Source organism: Seriola lalandi, unplaced genomic scaffold (genome assembly GCF_002814215.2).
Source record: "Seriola lalandi dorsalis isolate HSWRI2012SDOR001 ecotype SW California unplaced genomic scaffold, Sedor1 jcf7180002054476, whole genome shotgun sequence".
Taxonomy (NCBI): domain Eukaryota; kingdom Metazoa; phylum Chordata; class Actinopteri; order Carangiformes; family Carangidae; genus Seriola; species Seriola lalandi.
The window spans coordinates 2,413,707-2,430,461 of NW_019525029.1; the positions used below are offsets into that span (position 1 = coordinate 2,413,707).

General features: G+C 40.1%; 1 protein-coding gene across 2 annotated transcripts in view; it reads right to left on the reverse strand.

Moving 5' to 3' along the window:
* znf704 (zinc finger protein 704) overlaps positions 1–16,755 on the reverse strand; it is a 49,367-nt gene that overhangs the window by 4,526 nt on the left and 28,086 nt on the right. The window contains exons 3-8 of one of the 2 annotated variants that reach the window (XM_023412074.2): positions 7,271–7,374; positions 5,332–5,609; positions 2,158–2,258; positions 1,435–1,729; positions 417–551; positions 232–323 (exon numbers count right to left, since the gene is read on the reverse strand). In XM_023412074.2, the coding sequence (XP_023267842.2) occupies positions 232–323; positions 417–551; positions 1,435–1,729; positions 2,158–2,258; positions 5,332–5,609; positions 7,271–7,374 (1,005 nt within the window). Of the gene's footprint in view, positions 1–231; positions 552–1,434; positions 1,730–2,157; positions 2,259–5,331; positions 5,610–7,270; positions 7,375–16,755 lie in introns of both variants that reach the window. The other variant, XM_087175615.1, reaches the window with a different exon arrangement.

Sequence of the window (16,755 nt, forward strand, 5' to 3'; positions counted from 1 at the left end):
GTGGATTAAGCGAATCAGAAGCTGAACTGAGCCGACTAATCAAGTAACTGACCTATTTTATAAGAGTCAATATTCTGTTTTTCATCTTTTACTTTTTTCACGTGTTGAGGTCTGATCTAAGCAGAAAATCATATTAGATGCTTCAGCTTTAATTTGAATTGATTCTTTGTAATATTTGAGCTGTGCCTTCATTTAATTTGGTCTTTAATTAAAACTGCCAGGCTGCAGTACCTGAGGGCAGTGGTGGCTCTGGGAGGGGAGGAGAGGACGGCGATGGTCTGGGAGCGCTGTTCACCAAATCCCTGGCTTTTACTGGGAGATACCTGCAGAGGGAGGACACAACTGCAATCATGAAAATCCACAACAGAAATTAAGTGTGTAATTGCTGAGGCTGAGGATAAATGTGTGGTCCTCACCGTGTTCCCGGTGAAGGTGACGGGTGGCGACTGCCAGGAGATGCTAAAGCTGGAGCTGTTGGTGGGAGTGAAGCTGGTGGATGCTGAGCCGGCCGAGTTACTGCTGCTGCACGGGATGGACACTGGAGCCGTGGCCTGTAGGCAAAGGTCAAAGGTTAAAATGGCATTATTTTCTTCCTCTAGCTAACTGGAGAAACAGCTGTGGAACAACTTTCTGCTTTTGCTCCAAATCCCCTTTTAATTGACAAAGCTCTGATTTCTAAGTCTTGTCCGGCCCTTTCTTGTCTTTGTTTGTTTGCCGCACTTTTAAATTGTAGCACTTTTTTCTTTTAAAGAAAACTGTTTAAAATAAAATTAATTATTTTTATTACTGGCTCAAAAGAAAAACTGGAACTCTGTGCAACAATATCTATGTTTGTGCAAATTCCATTATTTTGTAAAGGGACAATTCTTTGACATCAGTTAAACACAAGTCATTTCCCAAAATACTTGTGAAAGAATTTTACACTGAACTTCATCACACAAATTTGTAAACACAAGCCTGAAACAGATCCTTTCCTTTACAACGGTGGTAAATGTGTTTTGCAGTAAAAGACTGAGGAAGATCTTTCCAGAGCAGTCTTTACATATCTCACATTGTAAAAAAAAAAAAAAACTCTTCAATGAAGCTCATTTTAGCTTAAAACTGATGGAGTGTGTCGTTATTCCACCTACAATTAATTGTTCAAACCTGCTGCTGTGTTGTTATGTGTCAACTGTTGCACAGCTGCTAATGGGAGCGAGAGACCACTAGTTGCTGTGACATCATTCGTTTTTTGTAAACATTGCGACACATAATCAGGATAATGAGGACCCTGATAGTAGTGTGAGAGATAATATGTGCATTTTGTGTGTAGATAATTGTGCTGTGGCGTGTATATTGATCCAGAGAGTGCATTGATCTTTTACCTTCATGTTGAGTTTGAGCATGTGTGTTGTACATTGATCTTAATCTGTGTGTACATGTGCACGCGCTCACCTGGTAGGCGTGGTCCGTGTGGATGAGGTAGAGAGCGCTGGGTGCAGAGCGGCTGAGCGGGGTGGTGCCACCAGCGTGAGGCTCCTTGGTGTCAGAGGACTGCGGGGGTCTGTGGGAGTCTGACAGCTGGCTCAGGGAGGGGAGAGGGGATGGGGGAGGAGGAGGGGTTGAGAGGACGGAGGGCGACACGGGGGAAAGGCTGCTGAGCCCGTCGGCCACCGAGTCCGTGTTGAGCTTGATCTCCGTGTAGTAGAAGTCCTCCTCGCCGTCACTGCAGTCTGAGTCACAGCTACGTCTGAGAACAGAAATAGAAGGTGCAGACGGTGAGAGGCGAAAGGAAGGAAGGAAGAAAATAAAAAGAGGAAAACAAGAATAGGTTTTAATACAAATGCTGATTACTCCACATGTCCAAGTGATAATGTCACTCTCCATCCAACAAAACAGTCATCTTTACTTGATCAGTGTAGGACGGAGAGGCCCTTCATTTAACTGAAAGTCTAAAAGTGTGATCCATCTGATGTCACTGTTCTCTGCCTTGCTCTTTTTCCTTCACTTGTCACCTCCCCCTCGCACTCAGTGCCAGTCATGAAAATCAATCAGCTATTAACCTGCTGTTTTGACAATGAAGCTGGTTGAAAAAAGACAGAGGTGTTTTTCGAGGGTTTGAGTGGACAGTAGACCAGATATGCAGCGTCCGTATGTGTCTGTGTGTCGGTGTCTCACCCCAGGTGGATGGTGCGGATGTGTCTCTGGATACCAGCAGCAGTACTCAGCACCTTGCCACAGTTCTTCCACAGGCACTTGAACATCACCTTCATGGAGTTCTGCGGGAAACACACAACACACGGCAGCTGCAGTCAGAAAACACATAGAGCTCACAAATGTTTCCAACCGTGACAGAAAGAGATGGTGATGATGCAGCACGCCTTTATAACCACAGAGTAAATGACAAGAAAATCACAAACAAGCAAATTTCTCACCTTGGAGGATGTGACCTTTCTTATCTGCCACCACCATCGCTGACACACAAAAGTGTGCAGATAAACTTCCTGAGCTGTTCATTCATGCTTGAGAATCTCTCTTTTTCACAGTGATCAACCTTGATCAAAAAGCTTGGGACAGAATCATTCCCATACAAATGCTGTTATAATAATTTGTTAATAGTAATCAAGTAGTCTGCTTACAGAGTTCATTTTGGATCTTTTTACACTTAACAACATGTGGAAAAAGAATTTAAAACTGTTGTAGCTTATTGTTTTTGAGTGGCAAAGAATTGATTAATTGATTTCCAGGAAAGCTGTCGTTTTATCTGAGTGTGAGTTTATCAATACATTACGTGATATCAGATCGGTGCATAGACTCACGTACTGGCTGTTTCAGGATCCAGTACAGGATATATCTGAGTATATACTAGTATTGTAATTCAAACAACAATATTGTCTATCATTCTTATTTTTTCTTTGGAATAAAACCACATTTACATGAGTCAATTTACTATGAATCTATTTGTAAATCTGAAGCCAACCGTGTTTCTTTAATAAATAATCATTATGTGAATACGTATAATGGAGTGTGGTAGATTTACCTGGTTAATCTTCTGTTGATTAATGTTGATCATGATCGTTGGCAAAGTGCCACTTCATCACATCAGTAAAGAATTTATTCAACATCACAGTTTATTCACCTTCATCTTTGCTGTAGTTGGAATGTGCTAATGATGGACAAACAGCTTTAGTATAACATCCTTACATGGAGCTATTCTGAACACACTTTTAAGTAACAGCTGAGTGAGGCCAAATAACAGTAAATATTTCTGGTTGTGAGATGACGATGCTCCTGTATCTTTTTTCCGTCTACTGTAATTACACCATCGGCCTCCTACAGAGACTTTACATTGTTCTTCATGGAGTGATAAGCCCTGTGAGCTTTCTCTCTGCCCTCCCGCTCCCCTGCTCTGAGCCATTATAAATGGTCTTATAGGCCCGTCTATCAAACTATTGTTGAGGGGGCTGATTTAATTTTGACAAGATGTTTTTTTCAAATTATCCTCCTCCTTGCAGAAATGCATGCACACACAACAATCATCTGTCCCCTGTGCATTGTTTTGTATTTGGGTAACAAAAGCATGTTTTTTTGTGTGTAAGTGTGTGTGTGTGTTATTCCCTTTAAAGAAGCATTTCACAGTTAATTAAATCCGGAGCTCCAAACGGTATTGTCTTGCCAAGAGAGAAGCCAGAGCACAAGGGGAGCATGTAGATAATTTCATGTGAAACCTTGGCATCGCATATATAGTGTGTGTGTGTGTGTGTGTGTGTGTGTGTGTGTGTGTGTACATTGTTATCAAAGCTTTTACAGAAACTGTTTTGTCTCCAGCCATGCTCCATTCTCTTTTTGCTGTAGTTCCTGTTAATTCTTCATCCACAAACCTTCCTTTCTCTTCCCCATTCCTTCATAATGTCTCCCTCTCCCTGCCCTTTTTTGTGATAAGTCCCCAATTAATACAGTGCTTTGTGCCAATGTGGAGCTCACCCAAGAGTCTTTATTGATTTTTAGAGGAGCCATGAAGCCGGCAGGATCTTTATGTTTGCTGTAGCGGGTATTAAAATCATTACTGCGGTTGCGGAGCAGCTGCATGTGAAGGCTGAGAAGTAATTATGAAGGGCAAATGTCTGGGGAGGACACACACATACAGAGCGAGGGGAGAGGGGAAAAAGCACAGGACAGCCCGGGAAACATAGTGAGGAAGAAAAAGGGAGAGAGAGTCACAGGAGGGAGAGATGGATGATATTGACAGTGAGCGGCAAACTAGCACTGATAAGGAGAACGAAACAAAGCTAGAGAGAGAGAGCGAGGCAATATACATCTGAAAAAATAATGAGTGACACCGAGCTGTGGATGTGATGAGCTGTCAGTGGTGTGTGTAGAAATGAGACGAGGCGAAATGATGAGTGAGAAGGAAAGAGTGCACAGTATGTATGTGTGTTGTGCTAATAACATCTGTATAGCAAAGACAAAACTACCACAGCCGCAAAAGGTTGTGTGTCCCTTCCTGTCCCATTTTCATCTCTTCCTATCACTCCATCTAAAGTACATCCATAACCTTTAGTGGTTATTGTTGGAGAGGGGAATCAACCACCTCATGTACATCTGACAGCATCTCAAAGACAAGCTCCTCACCTTTTTCTTACTGAGAGATCTGCCTGTTATCAGGAGAACTGCTTCCAGTCTCTTTTAAACAGCTTTAACAAGTGAATCTATGACAGGTCCACACCATACTAAAAGAAATTCTTACAGTAAGGCTGTGACTATTTCTAAGGGCACATAAGGTCAAGACAACAAAACAATTTAAATTTCAGAGAAACTGTGAGAATTGGAAGTGGTAACTGGGCAATTTATTTGGAACTTACAGCCTGTGAGAAAATTGCTTCTAAAAAAAACTCTTTAGAGGTTTATTATTTTGGCCTTCCATCCACACTCAGCCATATTCCCACTGCATTTTTTATATCTATAAAAAAACCTTTTAAAAAAAAAAGGTTGTGTAAATGGAAAACCAGAATGTTCAGAAAACAATGATGTAGGCTGCTCAGTCACAGTCACACTGAGAAGAAAACTGGCTTCTAACCCACTCTGTGACCACTCATTTAAAATCAGTCAGTAATGCTTTGATAACAATGCTGACGAGTGATGTATGAATAGTGATTAAGAAACGATTTCATCCTTGTACAGATCAGAACAAATGTACCTGAGAACAACTAAATCATGACTCTGTTTCAGTATTAAAACACAATAAACGTGATCTTTGAGAGCAGCAGGGATTAAACCAGGAATCGACCCAGGTGAGATTTAGTAGGCGGCGTTCTGATGCACTTGTGTGCAGATCTGTTCTACACTATTCACCTTGCGCTTGCGAGGGATGGGCTCATCAAAGAGCAGGCTGCTGCCGTCCTGGTCGTCAAGGCTGGGGTCTTCAGGTCCTGCGGGGCCGGGCCCCACACCGCCCAGGCTGGGTACTCGGAATGGCTTCAAGCTGTCAGCGGAGAGCGGTGGGGAAGGTGTGGAAGGGTTGGACTGGTCGCTGGGGGCAGACCAGCTCCAGTAGCCCCCTGAAGAGCTGTTGCTTGATGGGGTGAAAGGTCCCACTGAGCTGTTGTCCTTCCACGAACCACTTAGACCATCTGAGAATATGGAGGGAAACAGAGAGTGCAAGGATGGTAGTGGGAGAGGACAGAGGGAAGGTCCAATTAAGTTTTTTATTTTTTCAATTTAACTTTTATCTAACCAGGTAAATCCCATTGAGGTTAGCAACCTTTTTTCAAGGGAGCCCTGGCCATGTTTCAGACAGAAAAATACAACATTGGGCACACAAATAAAACAAGTGAGGAAGACAGGTAGAGCCTGAGAGTAAAGCTAACAATAAATCTTCATTCTTCAGTCATATTTGCAGATGCTAAAACCACAGCAAATTGTGGGTGTTCCTCTGTCAATAATGGGAGATCAACACTTTCGATTAAGTTCACACAGCTTTATTTGCGCCTCACACAAAAGAGTCCCACAGCACTACTGTTGACTGTGACACAAGAAGAGAAAGGTTTCCTGTTCTGTGATTTTGCTGAGAGACTTCCAAGGTCTTGTTTTTTTTATTTTTTTATTTTTTTAGATCAAAGAGATGTCTCTTTTGTATATCAGCTACAAAAGGCATTTCACTTTGTGAGGATGGAGGCTGGGGGAAACATTGGGCAGAGTATGTGTGTGTAAGAGTGTGTGACATTGAGTGAGAGAGTTAAGTGCAGATCCTGTTTGTTTGGTTTAGTGGGGCTGCTTCTTGGAGGGGTGTCTCTCATCTCAGACTTTTCAGCACATTGTTTTACATAAAAGAGGAAGTGGCTCACCGACAATAAGAAAACTGCTGATATATGTTTGGTTTTTTGGTACAGAAAAGCAAATATTATGATTGAAAGATGTGCTAAAATTATGTTTACATATGTACTTATTAAGTACTTAACAAGATAAAAGATAAGAAAAAACACCTTTAGAGACAACTTTTATTTAATTCCTTTAAAATATTATGTACGAGAATGTGAAAAAAAAAAAAAAAAAATCAACTATAGCACCGAACTTGGCTTGAAACTGAGTGTGTATTACGCATGATAACCTGCTGTGTGTGCTGATGCAAATACACATTGTATGATCCTCAACATGTGTACTTGGGTGTGACATCTGTACGACTACATTAAGATGAAACTGTGCAGTTGGTACTTAAACTCTACTTTGTGCATGTGTGCATGATGTATGTGATGTACATTTAACATCTGACCGCATGAGACTGTGATAACACGTGCATGGTGGTTGGAGGGTTGGCTGCATGTCTGCTCGGTTGAATGGACAGCTGGTCGGTTACACAGACTATCTAAGCGGTTGCATGTGATTGCAGTTACGGGGCACTTTGGATTTCAGCCACCGTGTTGAGTGGCAGAGATCCAGACTCATTGTGCCTTTTTCGTGGATCTGCAGAAGTCATTGATGAGAGAATCCTAAAGCACAGCAGGTGGCAGTAATTTATCAACCTAAGCTTCCACATGCATTCACAAGATAACCGCCATGAGGGAATGAAAAGTCAGTGTATGGCAGAACCTACAAATGACCGGTGCACGCTGAGCTACTTTTGTGTATTCACTTTTTAAAGACTTTCTCCTTTACTAGAGAAATGAGAGAATGATACATCAAAGCCAAAGATTCATTTGAATCAGCAAAGCATATTGTATTTATAAAAAAAACACCCCACAGTGCCAAAAGGATATTTTCACTTAATCAGCCATCTAGCAGTTACGATACTCACCGCTGACTTTGACAGGTGGACTCCTGACCAGCGGGCTGGTGGAGAGACTGGTCAGTACCATGGCAGCCGTCACCTTGTCCATGTCCACTTCCTCCTCTGACCGTCTGTGAATACACACACAAAAAACAAAAAACAATGAGAACTTTAACATCTTCTGCTCCCACCTTGTTTTTTGTCCGTTGCGGGCAACTGATGCGATCAACCAGACACGGTAGCTGAAATGCTCCAGTAAAAAATAAAAAAAAATAAATGTAAAACTAGACTAGACTGTTGTGGGTCTTGTATCTCATTCATAAAGCCTGTATTATCAACGTCACCTCACAGCACACCTGCACAGTACACATGCTAGCCGATCCAGACTACTCCGATGACAGACTATAACTATACACAATACACACATTTGTCTCTTCTAATTGGCGCACAGAAAACGCACACTGGAAGACAGGAGTCTTAATCTTCTCGAATGTATTCCTTAGAGAGGCAATCCCTGTGATCAAAGGGATAACACTGGCTTTATTACTGACAGCATACCTATGGTACATGCTCACTATTAACGCAACATTCAGTGTGTGTGTGTGTGTTGTGTCCCTCAGCGAGCAAGACTTTGATGGTGTGTGGAAGCCAAACGATCAAAGTCGATTCTATTACAATGATGAAATCTCCAGCTGCCTTGGAAAAAACATGACATCAGCCGTCACCAGGTTTCCTAGCCTCTGGGATCAGTAGTAGTAGGTTATACTGCATCTTAATTGGTAAACATACAGTACGGGTGACAAACCGTTGAAATAAACAACCTCTCTTACTTTCCAAGTACCTGTCAAACAACAAATAAATGCCCACTAGTGAGACAGTAGATGATGGACACATGGGCAGATGAGACATTAGTGCAAGTCAGATATACAGGATAGAGAATCACAGAAAATGGATACAGATGATAACATCACAAATAAAAAGTTCAGGTGAGCAGCATGTCCTTTACAAGTAAAGACTCTCTCGACACAGAGGAGAATCATTGTACAGAGTGATGGCAGCTGGCAGGAATGACTTCCTGTAGTGTTCCTTGTGTTGAGATGTTCTCCATAACGTTAAACAGTTTGTGCAGCATCTGGCAATGTGGGCATAAAAGTTACCACAATGCCAAGGACACTACAGCACTGCAGAAGGCTGTGGCTGTGACCGTCACATATATTGTATCTGTGTTGTAAGGCAGAAAAGAAAAAAAAAAAACACAGCCTATGACAGCATGTCTGGTGCTTGTAAAAAAAAAAAAAGAAAAGAAGAAAAAAGCTTATGTGAAAGGTTAAAGGCAAGGAAGATCTAATCAAATTAACATTGAACTCCTCAGTCATGTTGCAGTTCACTGTCTGGTGCTCTATCTCACTGTGAAGCACAATGGTAAACTATCAGACTGAGAATGATACAGGAGACACACATTGACTTTAACTGCCCCTTTCACCGCGGCAGCGATGTACACTTCAACAGGACACGACCCAAAACATACTGTATAACCAAAACCAACAGTGGAGAGGCTTAAGAACAACAGTGTGAAACTTGTTGAGTGGCTCAGTCACAGCCAAGACGTGACTACCAATATTTATTTTACAAATGGCTTTCAGGCACAGATGCTCCCCATCCAAGTTGACCGAGCTTTAAGCAAATTCCAAAAAATTCCAGATGTGTCAAACTAACACAGATGAACTTAAGACGACATACTAGACTCAAAGCTGCCAAGTTTTTCTAACACAAAGTAGTGACTCAAGGGGTTGAATATTGGTTTAAATGAGAGATCCCTGATGAAAAATGCAACAAGACACAGTTCCTCATCACTTTATATTTTATGTCTAGATACAGTATTTGCAAAGAAAATGCTGCAGTGTTCATTGTGAGTTAAGTTTTATCCATCCTACTTTGAGTTGAATCTAGCCATGTCCATGTATTGATCCCAAGTGTGAACATATTGTGTTATGAGACTTTAAAGAACAACGTACAAGGAAACAATCTTAAAGCTTTGGCAGCTGAATTGGGAGAGGAACATTTTGAATTACATACAGTTTATATGTGTTTTTCACAGATTTTTTTCAGTGGAGTTGCTCATTGTTTGTACTGTGATGATGCAAGAGTGGAAACACTTTAACAGCCAGTTTCCTGCCAGAAAATGAACATGACCTTTAACTGGGGATGCTCTGACTGTTGTGCGTTGACCATTGCAAATTGGTTATTCTGTGGTGTTAACAGCTGAAGCAAACAAGATAATGTTGATCAACAGTATTTTCACTGCCCAGATCATCATGGATGCCTGATCTCCACCACACACATCTTACGGTTTCTGTGTAGATCCACACTAAATGTTGGTGGTGTTGTTGATCATAGTGGGACTGTGAGTGTCTCCAGACACAGTCATGACCTTGTTTCTGGCTGCTCACTCCCAGTGAGGGCTGAATGCCTGTGTTAGCAACTACAAGTCAAGGAAGCTAAAAGAGCTAAAGGGGATTTCCACTTTTGTGGATGACAACAGACTTTTGAAGGATTATTTTTTAATGAATCAGTTTCATAAAACTGACTCAGAGCACAAGTTTAACCATGGACTAGTTTGATATAAATCACAAAGTTCACCCAATATACTTAATGGATTGGCCAGTTTTCACAAACATAAGACATGTTGGTTTTTAACTTATACAAATATGAGCTTTTTTATTAATACTATAGTACGTGTTACAACTGACCCCAAAAACATGGATTTTTTTTATAACAAACAAGAGAATCACACATTACACTACAAAAGCACTCATGTATGATTACAATTCAGTCCATGATCAGAGCCATTTAGCATGAAAGGGCAATCAGTATTAGTTTTGTGAGTACATAAGAATACCGACTGTAGTTAAATTCATGGACAGATTCTTGTGTATAGAAAAGAGAAGAGAAGAGAAGAGAAGAGAAGAGAAGAGAAGAGAAGAGAAGAGAAGAAAAGAGAAGAGAAGAGAAGAGAAGAGAAATCCTCCGCCTCCATTAGCTGATGTGTAATTTATTACCTTTTCCACTGTTGAATATGATGTCATTACAGTCTCCACATAAATCAAGAAATGAAGCTGCACACCCAACTGCTACTTTTACCCGTAACCCCCCACCCTACATCGTCATAAAACCACTTCTTTGTCACCTTGGGAGGCCATCATGTGACTGTAGATATTATCTCCATGGCAACAGTGACAGACAATAATTACCTAGTGCTTTGTCTATCTTGAAATATGAAAGAGTAAATCTCAGAAAAACACATTAGGAGGCACAATAATTAAGAAGTGATGTATGAGAGGGGGAGAAAGAGAGAGCGAGAAAGGGAATTTCCCCAATTGCATTTGTCATTAGAGGTCTTATCAAACTTAGTTTCCGTCCAAGTGCTTATTATGGCTATAATCAACAAACACTGAGAACATGTATGAGTGTGTGTTAGAGAGAGACATGTCTAAAAAGCATGATGCATGTGACAGAGGAGTATGTGGTGGGACGGTTAATGGATGGATAAGTGAATTCTGATAAATGAGTTTCATATGTTGGTGTGTGTATGTGTGTGTGTGTGTGTTGCTGTATATGTGACAGAGTGTGTGTTTGTGTTTTAATATTCTTACTTCACTAACTTGCAATAAAACATCTTCCTGTATCTGACCCCTGAGGGTTCCTAAAAGGAACATTATCAAGGACGTATAGCTTCATCAACAGAAATCTAGAGAGAAAGTAAAGAGCTTGTTTACTAATGCAGATTACATGAAATGGATCCATGGAATTTTATCTTGCTGCTGGCTATTCATAAATGGAAAATGAGTTTATCTCCAGGGTTCAAACAAACACATTACTGTGGAAGCCGTTAACGTTGTTAGTGCCCTTAAAGACTGCCGAAGTTTTATAAATGAGCAAGTAGCATCACCATGCAGTATGAATGATCTGTATCCAATTTACAGCTGCCATTCACAGTGAATTTAAAGCATCTATCTTTAAACATCTATCACTGTACACAAGACAAAAGACACTATGTACCTGTGACATTATCTCATTATCTCAAGTGCCACATTTTATTTTAAAGGTAACAGAGTAGTTATAATGTTGTACGTTGTTTCCCTTCCTTAAAAACATGGACTCAGTGTCATATTTAAATGCTCTTATTGGCAATTAGTTAAATTGCTTTTTAATTAAAAACAGAAAGACAATTACAAAATATAAGACAGCTAGGTTTGCAAATTGAAGATTATTTTGATCGTTGATTAATCTGCCTAATATTTTTTGGATTAATGGACTTAATTATTTTGGTCTGTAAAATGTCAGAAAATAGTAATGTCTTCAAATTATTTGTGTTGTTCTGTTTACTATCAAATAAGACAAAGAAAATGAGCAAATACTCACATCTGAAATGCTGAAACACAGAATGTTTGGCAAGTTTGCTTTAAAAATGACCATAAACAATTTGTTGATTATATAATAGTGTTAATTGAATAAATGTTCTGTCATTTGGTTCTTTTCAGCTCTAAAATCAATCCATTCAAGTAGCCAATATACAGATTCTGTCCAATTACTCAGAGTTGGAAAGAGTGTTGTTAAAAATTACAATCACTAAAGGTGTAACCTCTCCCACCTTAACAGGTGGAACAAAACTAACAAGGTTACACAGATGTCAATCAAGCTCACGCCCACATAGTTGTTAAACTAAGTCTAATCAGGCAAATTAAATGCAAACTGCTGTGTGAGTGGACCGAGGCTGTGTGTTGCCTTTCAATTGCAATCAAATTTTGGAGCAAATGTGGCTGTATGTGTTTTATGTCACTTCTTATCCTTTTTTAATTTTTTGTCTTGAAATCTTAATGATAGATGTAGAAACTCTTTTCAAATGTAAGGTAGCAAATTTTGCTTTCGTTAACCTGCGAGTTGTAATTAGCTCACAGTGCAGGCTTAGGCCGGTGACATGAACCTGAGAGCAGCAAAAACAGAGCAAGTACTGAGCAAGTAGAGGAAAAAGTTGATTTTGGCCATTGGTTACTGAACTATTCAAGAGCTACTGGATATCTCAAAGATAAAAAAAAGACACATAGATGAGTAAGGATGAGTTGGGATTCACCCCATGATGGTATGGAGATACAGATAAAACAACAGCTCCCTCTTCAGGGGTTTTGATGAGCTTGGAGGAGATGTGGCTGTTTGCCAATCTGCCAAGGCGCTGTGTGTGTGTCATGTGCTGAAACTTCTTGTACTTCTCTGGATAGATGTGCCAACTCATTACTTTTTGAATCTCAGGTGAATTGAACAAAACAAAGGGCGTGCTTGGGAAAAAGAAAGACGGGAGCCAGGATGAGTGTGTGCGTGTGTGTGTGTGTGTGTCTCTGTGTGTGTCTGGGGCCAAGTCACCACCATTGTGGGGGACAGGCAGTGTCCAGTTTCAAGCACAATACTGGCCAGCGAGAGAGCGACAATAACAAGGGTTCATGTTACTGTGGCCATCTTAGTTTGACAGGTAGATAGGAACCAATGAAATGTGGACCTGGCTTTTGTTTCTCATCACATTTCTAGTGTTAGATTGATGTTCAGGACAAAAAAACAGAGTGCTATTACTTTTAAGGTAAGAAAATGAAACACTGAATCATGCAGTATTGCTATTTACCTGGATCCTCATGGTTAATGCAGGCACGTAACAGTCAACACTACAGCTTCCGTCTCTGTTTCCTTGCATGCCATATTATTAAACATTCAAAAAAAAGTTTCACTGAACTCATTTGCTTTTCCTCTTTGCAATGCCCTGCTGCACACATCAAATCACCATTCGTAATATCCATTCATACATCCTGCCTTTGAAACTGACATTTTATCAGTACTTATCATAGAAAATCATTTGGCTGCAAACACACAACTATCAACACAAGTAACAAAAATCTCCACTTAAGGCTAACGAGAGAAACTTCTGTCCAGAGTCAACAAAATTAACCCAGGTCAGACAAGTTCAGATACAACACAGTTTAAGTTTCATATGTTGCCACGGTTAGAAATTTGTTTTAAACAATCTCCTCATCCACACTGCTTCATTTTAAATGGGCCAAGGGCACAAACAAGCACAAACCCCTGGTAGTTTCTATGTCGCCCAAAAACTATCAATCAGTTCTAATGAAGGCAGCTGAAAGGTGTGGTGGGTTACAGGAATTCCCCTGAAACACAGTCCAGGCAAGCACACCCCTCACTCCCACACTCCTCCATCCTCTCTCTCCTCTTCCTCCCTTCACCCCAGCTGAACTGACTCTCTGCGCCTCGCTCTCTCCCACACTTTGCGCTTCTTTGACGTTTATTGTCACGACTCACACTGTGAGCAAAGCAAGTGGGAAAGAAAGACAGCAAGAAGGAGTTTGTGTGCAACTGTGTATCTCTGTGTGTGTATGTTTGGGTGTTTGGCCTGTCTCTTTGATGCTGGGCGGTCTAGTTGTTTATTACAGCCACTGGACTATGACGCCTATTTCCTCCTCAATAAGCTCCTATAAATCAAAAAGCTCCTCCTCAACCATGTGCTTATCTGATCTCTTCATCTTTCCTGCGTGTACACACACACACACACACACACACACACACACACACACACACACACACACACACACAAAAACCACAAAAGGAATCTGCATATGACATGGCGCTAACATGCATGAAGGGCACAGCTTTTGATTGGCAGATGTGTATGAAGGGACACACACAGGAATTTTCCTTGGCATACTTGTGTGCATGATTCAGGCTCAAGAGACGTTCCAGATAACAGTCCTTTGTTGAAAGACACACATCCCAAAGAAAAAAAACAACATTTCTATAAAACCTGACACATACAAAGGGGCATATTAGAGCATTGTGTTGCCTATTCAGTTTCCTGTTAAGAGTACTGTGGCTGTTGCTTTATACATGAGGTGCACACACCTATGACACACATCAAGGTTGTATGTGGGGTTTGGACAGGTGCTGCCAACAGCTGCAGGCTGGTGTTTGTCTTATTGTAAAGCCAAGCACGTGGCTTATGAAAAGGATCCATTTTTATGAACATAGTAAGAGTTTATAGCACATTCAAGGGATGTCAAATCCTGCTTTGGTGTCAGTTGGTTTTAATAACCAAATCCTTATTCATACACTGAGAATATAATGACCAACTGACTTACATCAAGTGAACATCATCAGGCATTTCGCAAAGCAAATGACAACAAGTCTGTATATAAGTGCGTACAACCATTTTCTTGCAGAAGTCAGCATGTAAATGTTTTCATTTGGATATTCGTAGAGATATTTCTGGTTTCCATATAACTTGTAAAAACTTTGACCTGACCTTTGATGTAATGCTATCATCAAGCCAGAATTTAGAAGTTTATACAAAACTTTGGTTAATGACCAAATACTTAAATACTATTATAATACTAAATAATGACATTCCAATCCACCTCAACTGTATATTGCTTTTAATTCTCATGGGCGCCATATTTGTGTAATTATCAAATGTCAGCATGCACTCTTCTTCTTCTTCTTACCCTAAAACATCATATTTGAAGCTATAAATGAGGGAAGAAAAATTTAGATACTTTTCAAGCATAGTACCCACATCACTTATTTGGTTTCTGTAACTGCTTTGGAATTGGAAACAAGTTAATGTTTGATGATGTAATTATCATTGATGTAGTAGTTTTTTCATTTCACTTAAAAGTTTGGTTGGCTACCAGTCCGTCAACTTTACAAGTGGTATCCAAGTTAAACCAAAATATAGAAGTTAGGATAGAACTGGTATTAAAATCAAAATCTGTTACTGTTTCACTCATTTGTACACACACTTTTTGAACCTCATATGTGTTCTGCAAGCCAGACACACACACACACACACACGTGCACGCGCACACACACAATCAAAGGACCAAGTCATCTTCCTAGCCATAACAACATATGCACTGACCTAACAGCCAGCTCCTTGAAATAGGAGCCACAGGCATCTTTCCCTCTGCACAGACTCTGCTTCAGCTCTTAGAGCAGCAATGCCAAACCTAAATCTGATTCACTGTTACTCGAGCTTTACAATGAACTGTAGTCTAGACCAGAGTTCCTCCACTGCTGAAAAATCACCTCCTTTTCTCAGAAACATCAGAATACCCTCATTCAAAGTTCATACACGAAGAAACAAGATACACACAAGAAAATGGTTTAAAATTACAACACGTACTGGAACCCCAGGTCTAAAAGGTGGAGCGTTATCTAACCTGGAAATAAAGTTATCCCGTGCATGGAGAATCAATTATACAATAATTTAATAACTGTCTTGTTTCTAGAATTACAGTAATATGATGATAATGAAAAGCAATTGTGAGATATAACTGGAGCAGTATATGTTTTCTTTTAGGGTGAAATTTCCCTTTAACATTCTAATAAAGACCACACACTGACTCAGAATGGGATTTTAAGCCCCTGTAGCAATGCCACAATGAAACTGATGCCTCAGTTATAAAACACCATGACTTGAATTTTGTGTTTCTTTTAATTTGTTATATTTAGTGATGAATGCGATTGTGTAGTAGAAAATTCCTCATTAATCTTGCAGTGAAAAGTTGAATAATAACATTGCTACAGACATGAGGAAGCAGCTGATTAATGAAAAAACTAATCTTGCATTCGATTTCTTTCCAAAACAATAAGCTGGTAACATGAAAAGACAGCAGACTTTGACATGCAGTGACTATTAAGATGAAAAATATTGTGTTTTTCAGTTGTCTGTCACTTGTGTGTCTGATAGAACAGATACACTCCTAGTCTAATTAATCCAGCTCTCTACACAGGGTACATATCAGCTCATGTTTAACTTCCTATATGCCCAAAACTCAGCCCGAAAAATATATTTACTCTTCAAGTAGCTGGAGTTGCTCGCAGCTACAGTGATTGTGTATTGGGCTCTTGGCGCTTCAAAACACAGATGACCTACAACCCCATACTGTGCCTGTGTCCTGTGTAGACCCACAGAGCATCAGAGCTGCTGTTGCTGCTCAACAATCGAGATTAACATGGTTTTACTACAAAAATAGATAATGAGATGAGCTGGCTTCTCTGCTTTAGTGGGGGAAATGACAGCAGAGCCTCAGAAGATGCTTGTGTGACAAAGATGCTAGAACTTCACTTTCATTAGTGAAGAAACACCAATGAAGACATTATTATGAGTGGTTGCTGACTTTCAAAGCGTTCAAGATCAAAGATGGAAACAGGACTGTGTTCAAGAAATTGCTTTGTACAATTAATATGAGTCAAACCCAAAGAACACAGACCATTCTGCAGCTATTATGAAATACAAGGCATTGCTAGATTTTCCTTAATAAACTCTCAAGAGGCTGAACAAAGTGATGTTTTTGTTTGTTTTTTTCCTTGGCCTTCTCCCATCTTATTATTTTTAGTTCAAATTGTCATTTTTGTCTATCATCAATTAGTTTTTCCTGAACAATCCCCACCCACCC